This window comes from Haliotis cracherodii, unplaced genomic scaffold, assembly GCF_022045235.1.
Source record: "Haliotis cracherodii isolate W230 unplaced genomic scaffold, xgHalCrac1.p SCAF_23, whole genome shotgun sequence".
NCBI lineage: Eukaryota > Metazoa > Mollusca > Gastropoda > Lepetellida > Haliotidae > Haliotis > Haliotis cracherodii.
The window spans coordinates 8,250,869-8,267,159 of NW_027266279.1; the positions used below are offsets into that span (position 1 = coordinate 8,250,869).

Sequence of the window (16,291 nt, forward strand, 5' to 3'; positions counted from 1 at the left end):
TATTTCCAAAATATTGATTATATCTTCAATGACTTCTTTAAGCACATTGTCAAGGCAAAACACCAATCCAAAATTTATCTAAATTCCTTCAAAGTCAAACCATGAAATTTACAAATATCTCATTTTGTAGTCAAATTATACCTAAAAATCACCATCAAAATAACTTACAGTCAGTGTTGACAAACAATGGCTGCATTGCCTTCTCTGTTGTTTCCTCGACCTCCTTCAGCTGTGTCATCTGTTTCCTCGGTCGACCTCGACCTGGTGATGCCTTCACTGTCTTCTCCACAGATGCCCCTCGAGTCCTTGTTGTCCGCGCTGGAGACTTGACCACTGGTTCTTCATCAGTCTTCTCAACAGATGCCCCTCGAGTCCGTGTTGTCCGTGCTGGAGACTTGACCACTGTTTCTTCCTCAGTCTTCTCCACTGACGCCCCTCGAGTCCGTGTTGTCCGTGCTGGAGACTTGACCACCGGTGCTTCCTCAGTCTTCTCAACAGATGCCCCTCGAGTCCGTGTTGTCCGCGCTGGAGACTTGACCACCGGTGCTTCCTCAGTCTTCTCTGGTGTTTTCTTTGATGCCTGTACTTCCTCTTCGATATTTGTCTCCTTTGTTTTTCTGCCTGGAGATTTGGGACGGCCGGACTGTTTCCGAGATGACCGTCGCCCTGGTGATGCAGCAGTTAGCTCCGGGACTCGTTCAGGTGATGCCTCTGCCACTTCCTCTGCCTGTACTCCTCTCCTTCCTCTGGCTGGGGACCTCTGAGCTCCCGATCTCGATGATCTGCGACTCGGAGATGCCGATCCTTCTCTCGGTGGAGATGAGGCCTCCACCTTCTCTTTCACAGACTTCCTTCTTGACGGAGAAGCTCGAGTGGAGGTTTGTCTTGCTGGAGAAGTGGAACTTGCTCTTTCTGGAGAAACAGCTTGGAGGTCCTCTTTCTTAGATTTTCTTCTTCCAGGGGAAACCCTTGCAGCAGCCTTGGAGGCCCTCCTGCTGGGAGAAGCTGAAACAGCTCTAGCAACAGCAACGTCATCATCTACCCTGGACCTTTCTGGAGAAGCCTCATCCGCTTTCCTTGACTTCCTGGCAGAGGGGGATGGTTTGGCTTTTTGTCGAGATGTCTGACGACTCGGAGAGGCAGACTTGGGCCTCTCTGGAGAACTCTCAAGTGCAGTCTCTGCTTTGTTTGATCGCCTCGTTGGCGAGAGCTGAGACGTATCTCTCGAGGTTCTTCTGCTTGAGGAGGAGGTGGAAACCTCACTCACTCCATCCACTATCTTCTTAGTTGCACTCCGTGTTGACTTGCCAGGGGATTCTGCAAACAACTCATCAAACACTTTGACGGGAGACTCCATCTTCAGCCAAGACTGTTCCCGTCTCCTTGGAGAATCCTTTCTGGGAGATCTAGATCTCGCTTCCTCTGTTTGCTCTGATGTTACTCCTGGTGAGGAAGGTTCTGGAGACTCTCTTGAGGCTCGAGATGTTGAGGCTCGAGATGTTGATGCCCTAGCTGCGGACTCTCGGGTTCTTTCTGGGGATTCCCTTAAGGATCTTGCTGGAGATTCCCTTAAAGATCTTGCTGGGGACTCTCTCAAAGACCTTGCAGGAGATGCCCTTAATGATCTAGTGGGTGAAGATCTCGTTGATCTAGCAGGGGATTCCCTCAATGACCTGGCCGGGGATTCCCTCAATGACCTGGCCGGGGATTCCCTCAATGACCTGGCCGGGGATTCCCTCAATGACCTGGCCGGGGATTCCCTCAAAGACCTGGCTGGGGATTCCCTCAATGACCTGGCCGGGGAAGACCGAGTGGACCGAGCAGGAGAGGCCCTGATTTCTACCTCCCCTGATGTGTCTGGGGAAAAGTCCTCACTGTCATCAGCTTGAGTGGAAGTGACATTGGCCTCCCCATCCTGCTCCTCCTCCTCCATCTCCCCCTCCACATGATCCCGCTCGTCCTCCACCACACCCACATCCTCAGTGCTGTCCGCCCGGGTCTCCCGTACAACACATGGCTCGGCTACAACAGTCCTTGTTTCCATGACAACCTGAGGCACAGCCTCTATGTCATCAACCGTAAGGTCAACAACATCCTCATCATCAGCAGGTTCCTCTTCATGCTCCTCCTGCACCACCTCAGCTTTTCTGACCAAACCTGGCCCAGCCTGGACATTGGGTTCAGTTCCTTGGAAGTCAATGGCAGATTTTGGAAGAAATGGCGACAAGTCGGGAGGAGTGGGGGCATCATCATCGATCTCCATCTCATCTGAAAACACAAGTGAGCGAATAACTGGGTTGGTTGATGGGTGAGTGAGTGAGTTGGACTAAAGCTTTATACCTCTGTTTAAGCCTTACTGAAGATAGAAGAGATGGGGTAACTGTTTTATTATTCGCAAAATCTTCTTGAAATAGATGTCATTTGGGGACAAGGCATCTTTGAGCTTTCAGAAAGACACAAAAGACGTTTGTAAATGTCAGATTTGGGGGGTAAAATTGCATTAGATATGCCTGTACCTGAATCAGCTGGGTTAAAGTTGAAAGTGATGTCATCATCGACATCTTCATCTGCAGGGTCAGCAATGTCATCCGCCCCACGTTGTCGGTCAGTTCGAATAGGGGGGCGTATCAAACTGTCCATGCGTTCAGCCATCTTGGGAGACAGGCTGTTACGGGGGACAAGGCATATATGTAGACAGGAATCATGGAAAATTTCACCCACATATTTCAATGACTTTTCAAAATCTTCTCAAGGCTCACTCCTCAAAAATGGAGGTCAAATTCTTCCACGCTAAAATCTAGTCACACTTGACCTCGCATACACAATCCCACCTTAGAAAATATATGCCCTGGCTTTTCTGTTTAATCTGTTATGGATTCAGACATAACTTGCATTAGAAGGTTGATAACTCATAGGATTCTGCCTCAGCTAAGGGAAGCAACTCTGCAAAGCAAATCACAGCATCTTAGATGACTGGACATCCCCGCCCCCACTTTTCTCATTCAGGCCATTTTGCCTTAAGCTTTCATATGTAAACAAGCAACCCCACCTTTCTGGCGTGGGACTCCTGTTCTTGACGGACCGAGGGCTGGGCGGTGATTTGGGGGATGCAGGCTTCTTCTTGACCGGCGTCCGATCATCGTCAATCATTGTCGGCTCCACAAAGCGGAGATGTTTGGGTGTTGATGGCACCGCCCCTGATGTTGAGTGCCGTCCAGACGTGCTGGGTACATCAGCAAAGGACAACTGTTTTGGTGTGGAGGGTACGGAAGCTGGCTGTTTTAGTTTGGCCGCGACACCTGCCATAGACAGCTTCTCTGCAAACCCAAGCCTCTTAGGGCGATGTGCCCCGGTGGGAGTCTTGTCAGAAAGATCTGGAAAGAGACAACAAATGCCTACTCTTGACCAAATGTACTGAAATACAAACAAGTTGTAAAATAGTGTGAGTGAATACATAGTATTGAAAGCATAAACAAACTTCCGACACTATCATGTGAGGTGAAATGGGGTTTAACGTCCCGTTTAAGATTGTTGCACTATTATAGTGACGTGCAAGCACGTGTGTGGCTGCTTGTACAAGTCCGGACAAGGCAGGGGGTCACAAAATGCATTAGTTGGAGGTCACACAATTCATTCGTGGGGGGTCACACAATGCATTAGTCCGGGGGTCACACAATTCATTAGATGGGGGTCACACAATGCATTAGTTGGGGGTCACACATGCATTAGTAGGGGGGTCACACATGCATTAGTCCGGGGTCACACAATTCATTAGATGGGGGTCACACATGCATTAGTTGGGTGTCACAAAATGCATTAGATGGGGGTCACACAATGCATTAGTCGGAGGTCACACAATTCATTAGATGGGGGTCACACATGCATTAGTTGGGTGTCACAAAATGCATTAGATGGGGGTCACACAATGCATTAGTCGGAGGTCACACAATTCATTAGATGGGGGTCACACAATGCATTAGTTGGGGGTCACACAATTCATTAGATGGGGGTCACACATGCATTAGTCGGGGGTCACACAATTCATAAGATGGGGGTCACACATGCATTAGTCGGGGGTCACACAATTCATTAGATGGGGGTCACACAATGCATTAGTCAGAGGTCACACAATGCATTAGTTGGGGGTCACACAATTCATTAGTAGGGGGTCACACAATGCATTAGTAGGGGGTCACACAATGCATTAGTAGGGGGTCACACAATGCATTAGTAGGGGGTCACACAATGCATTAGTAGGGGGTCACACAATGCATTAGTTGGGGGTCACACAATGCATTAGTAGGGGGTCACACAATGCATTAGTTGGGGGTCACACAATGCATTAGTAGGGGGTCACACAATGCATTAGTCGGGGGTCACACAATGCATTAGTTGGGGGTCACACAATGCATTAGTAGGGGGTCACACAATGCATTAGTAGGGGGTCACACAATTCATTAGATGGGGGTCACACATGCATTAGTTGGGGGTCACACAATGCCTTAGATGGGGGTCACAAAATGCATTAGACGGGGGTTACAAAATGCATTAGACGGGGGTCACACAATGCATTAGACGGGGGTCACACAATGCATTAGATGGGGGTCACAATGCATGAGACAGGGGTCACACAATGCATTAGTTGGGGGGTCACACAATTCATTAGTCAGGGGTCACACAATTCATTAGCCAGAGGTCACACAATGCATTAGTTGAGGGTCACAAAATGCATTAGCCAGAGGTCACACAATTCATTAGATGGGGGTCACACTATGCATTAGACGGGGGTCACACAATGCATTATTCAGGGGTCACACAATGCATTAGTTGGGGATCACACAATGCATTAGTCAGGGGTCACACAATGCATTAGTTGGGGGTCACACAATGCATTAGTTGGGTGTCACACAATGCATTAGTTGGGTGTCACACAATGCATTAGTTGGGGGTCACACAATTCATTAGATGGGGGTCACACAATGCATTAGTTGGGGGTCACCCAATGCATTAGTTGGGGGTCACACAATGCATTAGTTGGGGGTCACACAATTCATTAGATGGGGGTCACACAATGCAATAGTTGGGGGTCACACAATGCATTAGTTGGGGTCACACAATGCATTTGTTGGGGGTCACACAATTCATTGCTGGCTGTCACTAAAGCCACTAATCATCCTACCGAGGGTACTGGAAGCTGGACTGGGGGACTTTGTTATGAGACGTCGCACTTTGAGTATAGACTGTGGCGTGCGCAGTGAAGAGGGCATAGAAACACGAGACGGGGACTTCCTGCGGACCTTCGGTGTCTGGAGGAGCGACATCGTTCCTGCAGTAGAATACCGGGACTTCTTCTTACTGAAAAAGTACAACAGCCATTCTGTTCAATCAATACACAATGAAAAATGTGATCAAATGGCCCTTAAGACCTGATTTCCAAGTGAGTGAGTGAGTGAGTGAGTGAGTGAGTGAGTGAGTGAGTGAGTGAGTGAGTGAGTGAGTGAGTGAGTGAGTGAGTGAGTGAGTGAGCCCTCACACATCACTCCAGAATCCAAATCTATGACATGACAAGTCAACGCTGCAACAATGTTGTCCGGTCAGCCATATTGCAGCTATATCGAGATGGTCTGTAAATCATGGTGCACTGACCAAGACAAACAAAAGACTGAAATCATGAGAAACAATGTTACATCAGAGTACGATGAAACATAATCAGCCAATCACACAACCTCGTCCAGTTTCACAAAGCATAGAGCTATTACTCTCGTAAGTCGAGGATAAAGTTGATCGCTTTTCCCTAACCATCAGTCTTGTGTTGTCATCTTTTGCGACAAGCATGGGGTACTATGAACCTAAAAATCCCCAAGTTTCATCAGTGCCTCAATTCTTGATGGAATTGTTTGACTACAGGCCAACTAGCTGCCTGCTCATCTGTGCTACCTGCGGAGTGTCTCCTGCAGAGATTTGTTGACTGACAGGGGAGAGTTGAGCACCGCAGGGTCCCGGGTGACTTGGTACGCTGACAAGCTGTGTCTGTCCGAGGCAGAGTTGCACACTCGGGTCGGGTACACCACGTCCTGGACCTCACTGGCAACAACAGAAACATATACAACAACTCATAACAACGTTCAACAACACACAACACATAAAACAACATTTCAACAACACACAACATATGTCCCTATCCAATAAGCTTGGTTGCTTGTTTGTTTATGAACGCCATTCTCAGCAATGTCAGCGAGCCTGACCACCTAATCTCGATAGTTGCCTCTTACGACAAGCATAGTCGCCTCTTACGGCAAGCATGGGTTGCTGAAGACCTATTCTTCCCCGGATCTTCACGGGTTTCTCCAATAAGCACCCTCTCCAGTAAGCATCCTGTCCATATAAGCACCCCCAAATCAACTTCAAGGCCAATCAGTAAGGAATCTTAATCAACACCCCTACTAAACAGTTCATATTTTCTTGTTTAGATTACAGACATTTCTACAGAAAACACAGCAGGGTAGGAGGGGAATGTAATTGCTTTGTATCTATTATCAAAAGGGTTTAGTTACAAGGACATTTCTACCAAGTTTGTGTGCGCACTTGTGATGTGCTTCATTCCAGGTCACTTAATACACGGAGTATAGGATTTTGGGTCGATTTTGAAGGCGTGTACAGGGGGGGTCGGCTTCTACGTGAGGTCACTTTATACACAGCAATATACGGTACTTCTCTACCAATCAATCTGACAACATATTTGACGTGTATATAGTTTTAACAAGTGCCCCCTTTGGTGATTTCCTCAACATGTAAGTGTTGACTCGTCTGTTGCTACATCAGTTCCAATCACACCACAGCCTCGTTCACGCTGAAGTTTGTTCTCCTGTATCCATATGGTGTACAGATATGAATAGACAATATCTTTCATTTTAGCCTTACAGAGTCACGGAATGATATCATGAAAGCCCTTTTCATTCATTTTCAGTAAGGACTTTGGCAGAAAGAGTAATGTGCAATGTACAGGATGAGTTAAAAACATGACTTGAAAGCAGGCTTCAAGTGACTTCACACATCACTCCAGAATCCAAATCTATGACATGACAAGTCAACGCTGCAACAATGTTGTCCGGTCAGCCATATTGCAGCTATATCGAGATGGTCTGTAAATCACGGTGCACTGACCAAGACAAACCAAAGACTGAAATCATGAGAAACAATATTACATCAGAGTACGATGAAACATAATCAGCCAATCACACAACCTCGGCCAGTTTCACAAGGCGTAGAGCTACTACTCTCGTAAGTCGAGAATGAAGTCGATCGCTTTGCCCTAACCATCAGTCTTGTGTTGTCATCTTTTGCGACAAGCATGGGGAACTAGGAACCTAAAAATCCCCAAGTTTCTTCCCCCAAGAGTTAAAAACATGACTTGAAAACAGGCTTCAAGTGACTTTTTTAAGCCTCACGTCCATGGTGCTAGTTGATTTTGACATACCTTAATCTCAGTTTTTTCCGTGGAGTGATTGGTGTACACAAAAAGGGTCCGAGGTCACTCTGCTTCTCCTCCTCCCTGAAACAAATGGAACACAGAGCTGTCTACATCTTCCCAGTATTTGGACACCAGGTGTCGACTGTCTATATGTGCAAGTGGGACAAACCCATTCCATGTTGACAATGAATTCACAACACCACTTCTAGTTTTTATCATTTGTAACTTAATAAAATATTATAGCAGTGAAAGTGTAAGTGTTGATTAAAAATGAAGTCGTCATCATACTGCTTAGCTGCATTGCCGCAACCTGCCAATAGTTTGTTTGTTGTTTAACGCTCTACTCAGCAATATCCCATCTATATGAAAGCAGTCTGCAAAATAAGCGAGTCTGGACCAGTCAATCCAGTGACATCATGAGCATCAATCCACGCTATTGGACCAAATCAGCAAGCCTGACCACCTGATCCCGTTCGTTGCCTAATACGACAAGCATAGACTTACAGCAAGCATGGGTTGCTGAAGACATATTCTCTACCCAGGGCCCTGTTCCACAAAACGATCTTAGTGCTAAGACTGCCGTAAGTCTATGTCAAAGTACAGGAGTTAAAGTACGATCGTCTTAGCGCTACAATCGCTTTGTCATCTTCCCGAGGCAAGAGAGTTTACTGACTTTAAAAGTCTAGTTTCCACCCTAGCCGAACTAAGCTGGAATTCCTGGGCTCTGTCGTAGCGCCACCAGTGGCTATTACCAGTTATGTCCCTTCTGAGCCTCTCCTTTAGACCAATCAGATTCCACCTCTCGTATCACTTGCATTTACTTCAAACAAAACAGTGGCGCCCAGTCAAGATGATCTGATCGATAATCAAGGTCTATGTTGTGATAAAATGGGTCTTACATCTCGCAATGCGTGAGCACCTTGATTAAAAACATGAAAAGATTTGGAAAATATCTGTTGACAACGAGTTGGTGATGCACATGCTTTGCAAATCCTGCAATCGACCAAAATCTGCAGGACAGTTTACGAACCGGATTTCGAATTTGATGCTCGATTTGATTGGACTGTACTCGTTAGTCCAGCCAAAATGTAACTCCATAATACCAGCAAGTTGACCAAGGGGGAATTTAATCAGCCAACCATTCTGTCATTGAGACCGTGCGTGTGGAACGTTTTAAGCTCAAAAATCCACCTCAGTTCAAGTGCTGGTTCGGCAAGGGTTTGAAACTGGACTTTTATAGTCAGTTAACTCTCTTGCCTCGGGAAGATGTCGCTTTGTGGAACAGGGTCCAGATCTTCACGGGTCACCTGTTGCTAAAGGTCTGCACTTCATGTGATTACTGAGTTATCTCACCTTCTCGGGGACTCCTGGTGATGCTTCACTTCCTCTACTTTCTCCATCATCGCCAGAATGAGGCTGGAGTGGGAAACAACCTTTGACCTCTCTGACTGCGTCACAACGGTAGAGAGGGGCTTTGGTCGTCTCACTGAGGAGCAAAGATACTTCCACTGAACACCCTTTTTAAGTAAGAGCTCAATAACAGTTGTGAAACAGCAAAATCATTTTATGAATAACAGATTATGCTCTAAGAGAGAAAAAAACATCTGAAAAAATCAAAATGCAGTGGCAAAGAAATGAGTCCTAATCCAGCTTTTTACCATCGATCCTCTTCCCGACAGTCTTTCTGGGCATGCTTGGATGATCGCCGACTAGCTTCTTCTGTGGTGCAGGCAATGCGCGGAAAAATCCATCCACGATCGAGTTCCTTGCCGCAGCCCTCTCCCTGGCCCGAGCACTGGTCTCCGTCTGTACCAGGGAAAATAAAGACTCCTCCTTCAATGCGTGCAGTGTTTTGTATGTATAACAAGATTATACTAAACATTTATAACGAACACCCTCATATTATATATATCATAACGAACTGCCAGATATAATGAACTGTTTTTTGGTCCTGTCCATATCTTGTATATATGCTGTATATATGCTTATAACAAAATAAGGCTATAACAAATTAAAATTAGTGATCTTTTTGAGTTTACTGTATTTGCCAAGGTTACCAAGAAATCCGTCGTCGATATACACAGTTGACGACTGTCATAACTGCTTGATTAATTTGCGTACACACACGGACCACACTTGATGTGGAAATGGGTGAGAAGCACCGTTTCTATCTAGTGTTCAATAACATTGCTTGTGAACTTTGTTACCTATGTCATCGTTTCCTCCACATGCAGTGTGCCTCACATGACAATATACTAAGGGCACAAGCATTTTTCACAATAATTTCACAATTTACGCAATTGCAAGGCACGGTAATGATCAATAGTTGAATCAACAGTGACACCTCAGTTTAACCAGCTCACCATCACCCGGTGTTTGATCTTCTCGTTGAGCCGGATTGCCTCGATGTACCGCGCCCGCTGCAGGTAGTGCATCACAAGGAGCTCCGCGGAGTGTGGCTCCGAGCTCTCCAAGAGGTACGTCTGTAGGTGGCACTCCTCTACATCACTCAGGGGTAGCTGCAGCAGCTGGTCTATCGTGTGCGCTGAAGCAGAGAGGAGGATCTGTTTAGATAACTGCTAATAATGTAATGTTTGATTTTCTAGTGGTCTGCACTTTTTTGTGATGACTGAATTATCTCCCCTCTTTCAAGTTAACATTCCACAAGATGTACTCGTGGTTTTGTGCGAGATGAGGTTCAGTGGTATAGTTATTGTGAATGTTTTTATATTTTGGGCTCAGCAAATGTTAAAAATGATGTGTAAGCTGATTGAAACTGGAGAATTTTGTTGTGGGGTAATTACTTCAGCGGGATGACAGTAATATTCCAGCAATATGGTGGCAGCACGACTGGTCAGTTAATCTGAGAATTGACAACTGTCTGTTAATCTGTAGATTGTCAATTGTCTGTTGATCTGGTGATTGTCAATTGTCTGTTAATCTGATGATTGTCAATTGTCTGTTAATCTGGTGGTTGTCAATTGTCTGTTCATCTGGTGAATGTCAGTTGTCTGCTAATCTGGTGATTGTCAATTGTCTATTAATCTGGTGATTGTCAATTGTCTGTTAATCCTGTGATGTCAAGTGTCTGCTAATCTGGTGATTGTCAATTGTCTGTTAATCTGGTGATTGTCAATTGTCTGTTAATCCTGTGATGTCAAGTGTCTGCTAATCTGGTATTTGTCAATTGTCTGTCAATCTGGTGATTGTCAATTGTCTGTTCATCTGGTGAATGTCAATTGTCTGTTAATCTGGTGATTGTCAATTGTCTGTTAATCTGGTGATTGTCAATTATCTGTTAATCCTGTGATGTCAAGTGTCTGCTAATCTGGTGATTGTCATTTGTCTATTAATCTGGTGATTGTCAATTTTCTGTTAATCCTGTGATGTCAAGTGTCTGGTAATCTGGTGATTGTCAATTGTCTGTTAATCTGGTGATTGTCAATTGTCTGTTAATCTGGTGATTGTCAATTGTCTGTTCATCTGGTGATTGTCAATTGTCTGTTAATCCTGTGATGTCAAGTGTCTGTTAATCTGGTGATTGTCAATTGTCTGTTAATCTGGTGATTGTCAATTGTCTGTTAATCCTGTGATGTCAAGTGTCTGTTAATCTGGTGATTGTCAATTGTCTGTTAATCTGGTGATTGTCAATTGTCTGTTAATCCTGTGATGTCAAGTGTCTGCTAATCTGGTATTTGTCAATTGTCTGTCAATCTGGTGATTGTCAATTGTCTGTTAATCTGGTGATTGTCAATTGTCTGTTAATCCTGTGATGTCAAGTGTCTGTTAATCTGGTGATTGTCAATTGTCTGTTAATCTGGTGATTGTCAATTGTCTGTTAATCTGATGACTTGTCTGTTAATCTTGTGACTTGTCTGTTAATCTGGTGACTTGTCTGCTCATGACTCACTTTGATGGCAGCCCAGAAACAGATGATTCAGCAGATCGGCCATGTTGCTTTTATCCCTGCATGCCCGCTGGTATTCAAATGCTTCTGTTATCAACCTGGAACATCATTCACAGTGTCTGGTACCGTGCACATGCTCTTCACAAAAATATACTCATAAAGCAGTATCTACTCTCTACAACATTGGAATGAAACAATCTTTCTTTCTTTCTTAGTTTAATGCTAGACAATCCAGTGATTGATATCACAAGCATCAATCTACGCAATTGAGATACAATGACCTGACCATCTGATTCCGATACTCGACTCTTACAACAATAATCAGTTGCTGGGACCTAATCAAACCCAGACTCCCCAACACAAAAAGACTAAAGGCCAATTTACGTTTATTTTAAAGTCAGCTAATGCTACAATGTGTTTGTTTACGAACTCCACATAGCAAACTGCAGCACCTTAGACGACTTGGCTGCACCCACAGTAAAGTATGAATCAGTGATATTACAGGAGGCATAAGCACATTCTAGAAAATCTTCATTACTTTAAGTATTTTGTAGAATTTTCCTATTCGGAATATTCTATAAGTAATACGTTACCACTGTTATACCGAGGCTGTTGTCTCCCACAACTGCTGCTATAGCGAAATCTACCACAGAGATCTCAATTACCTCATGCAGCACGTGCGTAGCCACCTAGCTGCCATGTGACACCCTTCACTCTTGTCTCCTGCGAGAGCAAGTGCTCGGGGGACGGACGGGCGGGCAGCAGCCCAGTGGTAACGTATTACTTATAGAATATTCCGAATAGGAAAATTCTACAAATTACATTAAGTAATACGTTACCACTGTTATACCGAGGCTGACTACCACAGTAGGCGGTGGGGAGCACCTACAACCCGAATCCTGACTGCTAGCGTTCCTTCCGACCAGCGGAAGTAAACACCAAGGCGGAAGCACTCGATGCGCATGCACCTAGCTAGGCGTTACCCTATAGGAATACCAAAGCACTGTCAAGCGCATACCGTAAGGCTCAATCGTCATTGCCAAAACGATTGGTGACTCCAAACGGCCCCACTGGATAGGTATTTCATCGCCGCAGCGGATGAGAACACTGTATCCGCGTGAGCTGAATCTTAGATCAGGTTAAACAGTCGAAAAGAGGGAAATTAATTTCATTCAGACCGTATATCCCAGAGCAAGCCTACTTAAAGTATGCATTAGGCGCGTGACCTAATTCCAGTATTTGTAAGCATGCATCACAAGGTTGGGATACACGTCAGACAATTAAATACATAATTGTCAAAATACAAATAAGGACAAAGCACACAAAAAGCCGCCCTCACCTGTGGTGTGAGTGCGCTGGTTTGCGGGACCCCAACTCCTGTACCCACGGCAGTGGGAACATTGGAGTCGACCCAGATTGACCACCGTGCAAGGTCTGACGCCTGAGGAGTTCGGAATTGCGATCCGCGGGCCAAGACGGTGCACACTCTCCACAACGGCATCAGCGACCTGTTTGAGGTAATGATTGGCAAAAACCGAGTCAGAACGCCAGTAACAACCTCGTAATATTCTGCGAACAGAGATATTCGAGTGTAGGGCAAATGTTGCCGCTAGCGCCCTGATCTCGTGCGGGTTTGACCCCGCTACCGGTAACCCCCGAGACTGGTACGCCAGATTGATGACAGAACGAAGCCACAACGCAATCGAGTTGCGAGTTATGTCAACCGTGCGATTAGGGTTACACGATATGAACAGACGGTCACGCCCTTGTCTACGTTCATTCGAAGCCTTAAGATAATACTTAAGGGCCCTAACCGGACACAGCGCTCTGTCCTCAGTATCAGCAGGATGTAAGATTTCTTTGAGTGATCTTACAGTGAATTCTCTCTCCGTTTGCCCGATTCTCGGCGACGAAGCCCATGAGCTGGCCCAGGCGGACCGCTCCTTCGTCACCCCTATCGAATCGTACCTTGGCGACATCGAGTGCATGAATTTCGGATACACGTGCCGCCGTGGCAAAGGAGAGGAAAAATGCTGTTTTCCAAGTCACATGCCGGAACGAAGCACTATGCAAGGGTTCATACGGAGCTTCCGTAAGTGATTGCAACACTAGGGAAAGATCCCAGGCCGGTGCCCGAAGGCGGCCCTTCTTAAGATCGTGCTGTTTGAAACCCTTGATAATACCCCGTATCACCGGCTCTTTGGAGAGACTGGTACCCATAGCAACGTCCCGTACCGTAGCAACGGACGAGATATAGTTGGCAATGGAACCCCCGGAGAGTTTCCGGGTCTCTCGCAAGTGAGACATGAAACGAGCAATATCCTGCACAGATACCTTATCTGGCGAATGAATGTGATGTTTACAACACCACTTTGTGAAAATAACCCAACGTGCATTATACATCTTCTGGGTAGAATCACGATGCATACTAACGTATGCCCGAGACGCCCGGCGAGAAAAACCTTTACTCCTCAGACGCTCGGTGACAACATCCACGCGTGCAGATTGAACTGCCCTGCGTTTGGATGAAGCTGACGGGTGTGAGGGTGGATCAAGAGATCCCGTCTCACAGGCAGTGGAAGTGGCGACTGCGTGACCTGGGTCAGCAAGTCGGGGTACCACGATCTGTTCGGCCACATGGGCGCGATCAGTAACATTCGACAGCGAACTCCTCGGAGCCGGCTTAGAATGTGTGATATCAACGCTGTCGGCGGGTAAGCATAAGCGTCCAAGCCCGTCCAGTCTAACGCGAGAGCATCGTGATCGATGGCCCTCGGGTCCGGGACTGGTGATACAAACAACGGGAGTTGATTGTTGAACCGCATTGCGAACAGGTCGACCATCGGACGACCCAAACGTTCGCACAGCCACTGAAACACTACTGGGTTCAGCATCCACTCTGTGGGGCTCGGATCCTGAGGCCTCGATAGAGCATCGGCCAGTACTTACCGCACACCTGGGATGTGACGGCGCGTATCTGGCACGGGACACTGTCCACCAGAGCGTAAAACTCGAACGTGAGATCGAGTAGCGAGTGACTGTGGGTTCCCCCCAGTTTGTTCACATAGGACACTACCGTCGTGTTGTCGGTCGCCAGCATGAGCCGGGCGTCGATGAGACGATGCTTCCAGTGATTGACTGTGTTGATCACTGCCTTGAACTCGAGACAATTGATGTGAAGACCTAGTTCGTCTACGCACCACAGCCCCGAGCTCACCACCCCCCTAGATGGGCGCCCCAGCCCACTAGAGAGGCGTCTGTATACAGGTTCAATGTGGCCCGGTAGGGCCGCAAAGAGACTCCTGATAAGACATTGTAAGGGACCGTCCACCACTCCAGAAGTGGTCAGAGCCGATCCGGGAGGGCGACGGTCACACTGTTCACCTCCGTTGCTAACAACTGGATTAAAAACCGTTGCAGCGGGCGGAGTTGGAGACGACCCCATTCGGTGCAGTCCTGGGCTGATACAAGTAGCCCTAACAGCTGTTCCCAAAAGTGAACAGTCTGTTGCACCGCTAAGACTTTGGCAATCATCGCCTGAATTTTGTGCCACCGGTCTGGGGGGACAAATAGGCGATGGGACACCGTGTTGAACCGACCTCCGATGAACTGCAAGTTCTGAGAAGGGGTTAACTCGCTCTTGGGGAGATTGACAATCCACCCCAATTGCTCCAAGAGCCGACGTGCGAAAACGAGATGGCGTGACAGGGTGTCCGTCATTCGATTTGCTACTAGCGAGTCGTCCAGGTACGCGAAGTACCGGACACCCCTCCGGTGGAGGAACCCCACTATGGGGGTGGTTAACCGGGTGAACAGCCAGGGAGCGGATGAAAGACCGAATGGGAGTACAACCCACTCGTAGTGCCTGCCTTGAAAGACAAACCTGAGATACTTGTGATGATCCGAGTGAATCGGAACATGCAGATAAGCATCCTTCAGGTCGATCGAAGCTAGCCAGTCGGCCGGCATGATCAGTGCTTTCAGGTCCGTCAAGCTCAACATTCTGAACTTGGGCGGCTAGCGCAGGTAGAACTCGTTGAACGATTTCAAGTTGTGAATCATTCTGAGTTCGGCACTGTCCTTCTTGGGAACGAGAAATATCCTGGAGTAAAACCCCGTTGTTATTTCTGGTAGAGCTAACTCCCGAACTGCCCTCTTCTCCACCAACCTGCCGATGGCATCGGCGAGGAAGGGAAGATCGGCTTCCGAATAGAAACCTGCCAACGGGGCAACGGTGAGCGGCGGATTCGCTTTGAGATCGAGCCGATAGCCGTACCGAATCGTGTTGACCACCCACGGGTCGTCGAACACTTGTTCCCAATTCTCCCAGTAAGTTTGGAGTCTGGCTCCCACTGGGGAAAGAGAGGGGGGCCGGACGGGCTGCGGCAGGCGCAACTGTCCAGGGCCAAGTGACTCGGGTTCGCCTACGGGCCAACCGAAGTTGGCGCTGTCGGCATACGAACCCCTCCAATGAGAGTCACCTGGAGGGGCCCTTGCTGTCCTTAGACGACTTGGGCTTCCCCCAGTTCCCCTTCTTCCCGCGAAAGGGCTGCTGAGAACCCTTACCGGAGTCCTCAGAGCGGGGCTTCTTCCCGGAGGAAGAAGGACCCGACCCCTTAGGCCTGCCGGACGCAGCATCCTGGGGCGCGCTCCGCTTCGGAGCGGCACCCAGGCGCCTATGCAAGGACCCCACAAGATCCAGTGGGGCAACCGGTGGGGCACGGACCCCCAAACGCTCCACATGGGCTTCCGCAGAAGGACCAGCCTCGGGAAAGGCAAGGTCATGTACTGGGAAAGACCCTTTTCTCCACGACGGGGGAGGTAACGGGAGACCCCGACCGGAGGCCTTCTCCAAAGAAGGCTTAATCCCGCGCAGCAAGGTTGATGCCGGGAAAGCCTTGTCGGACGTCTCG

At 47.4% G+C, this 16,291-nt stretch overlaps 1 protein-coding gene across 1 annotated transcript in view; it reads right to left on the reverse strand.

Annotated features, from left to right (window-relative positions):
* LOC139471603 (protein ELYS-like) overlaps nucleotides 1-16,291 on the reverse strand; it is a 49,706-nt gene that overhangs the window by 5,594 nt on the left and 27,821 nt on the right. Inside the window, exons 25-34 of the mRNA XM_071253982.1 lie at nucleotides 11,382-11,476; nucleotides 9,835-10,016; nucleotides 9,130-9,277; nucleotides 8,825-8,957; nucleotides 7,478-7,552; nucleotides 5,938-6,084; nucleotides 5,180-5,355; nucleotides 3,050-3,374; nucleotides 2,517-2,665; nucleotides 169-2,268 (exon numbers count right to left, since the gene is read on the reverse strand). Coding sequence (XP_071110083.1) covers nucleotides 169-2,268; nucleotides 2,517-2,665; nucleotides 3,050-3,374; nucleotides 5,180-5,355; nucleotides 5,938-6,084; nucleotides 7,478-7,552; nucleotides 8,825-8,957; nucleotides 9,130-9,277; nucleotides 9,835-10,016; nucleotides 11,382-11,476 — 3,530 coding nt within the window. The remainder of the gene's footprint in view (nucleotides 1-168; nucleotides 2,269-2,516; nucleotides 2,666-3,049; nucleotides 3,375-5,179; nucleotides 5,356-5,937; nucleotides 6,085-7,477; nucleotides 7,553-8,824; nucleotides 8,958-9,129; nucleotides 9,278-9,834; nucleotides 10,017-11,381; nucleotides 11,477-16,291) is intronic.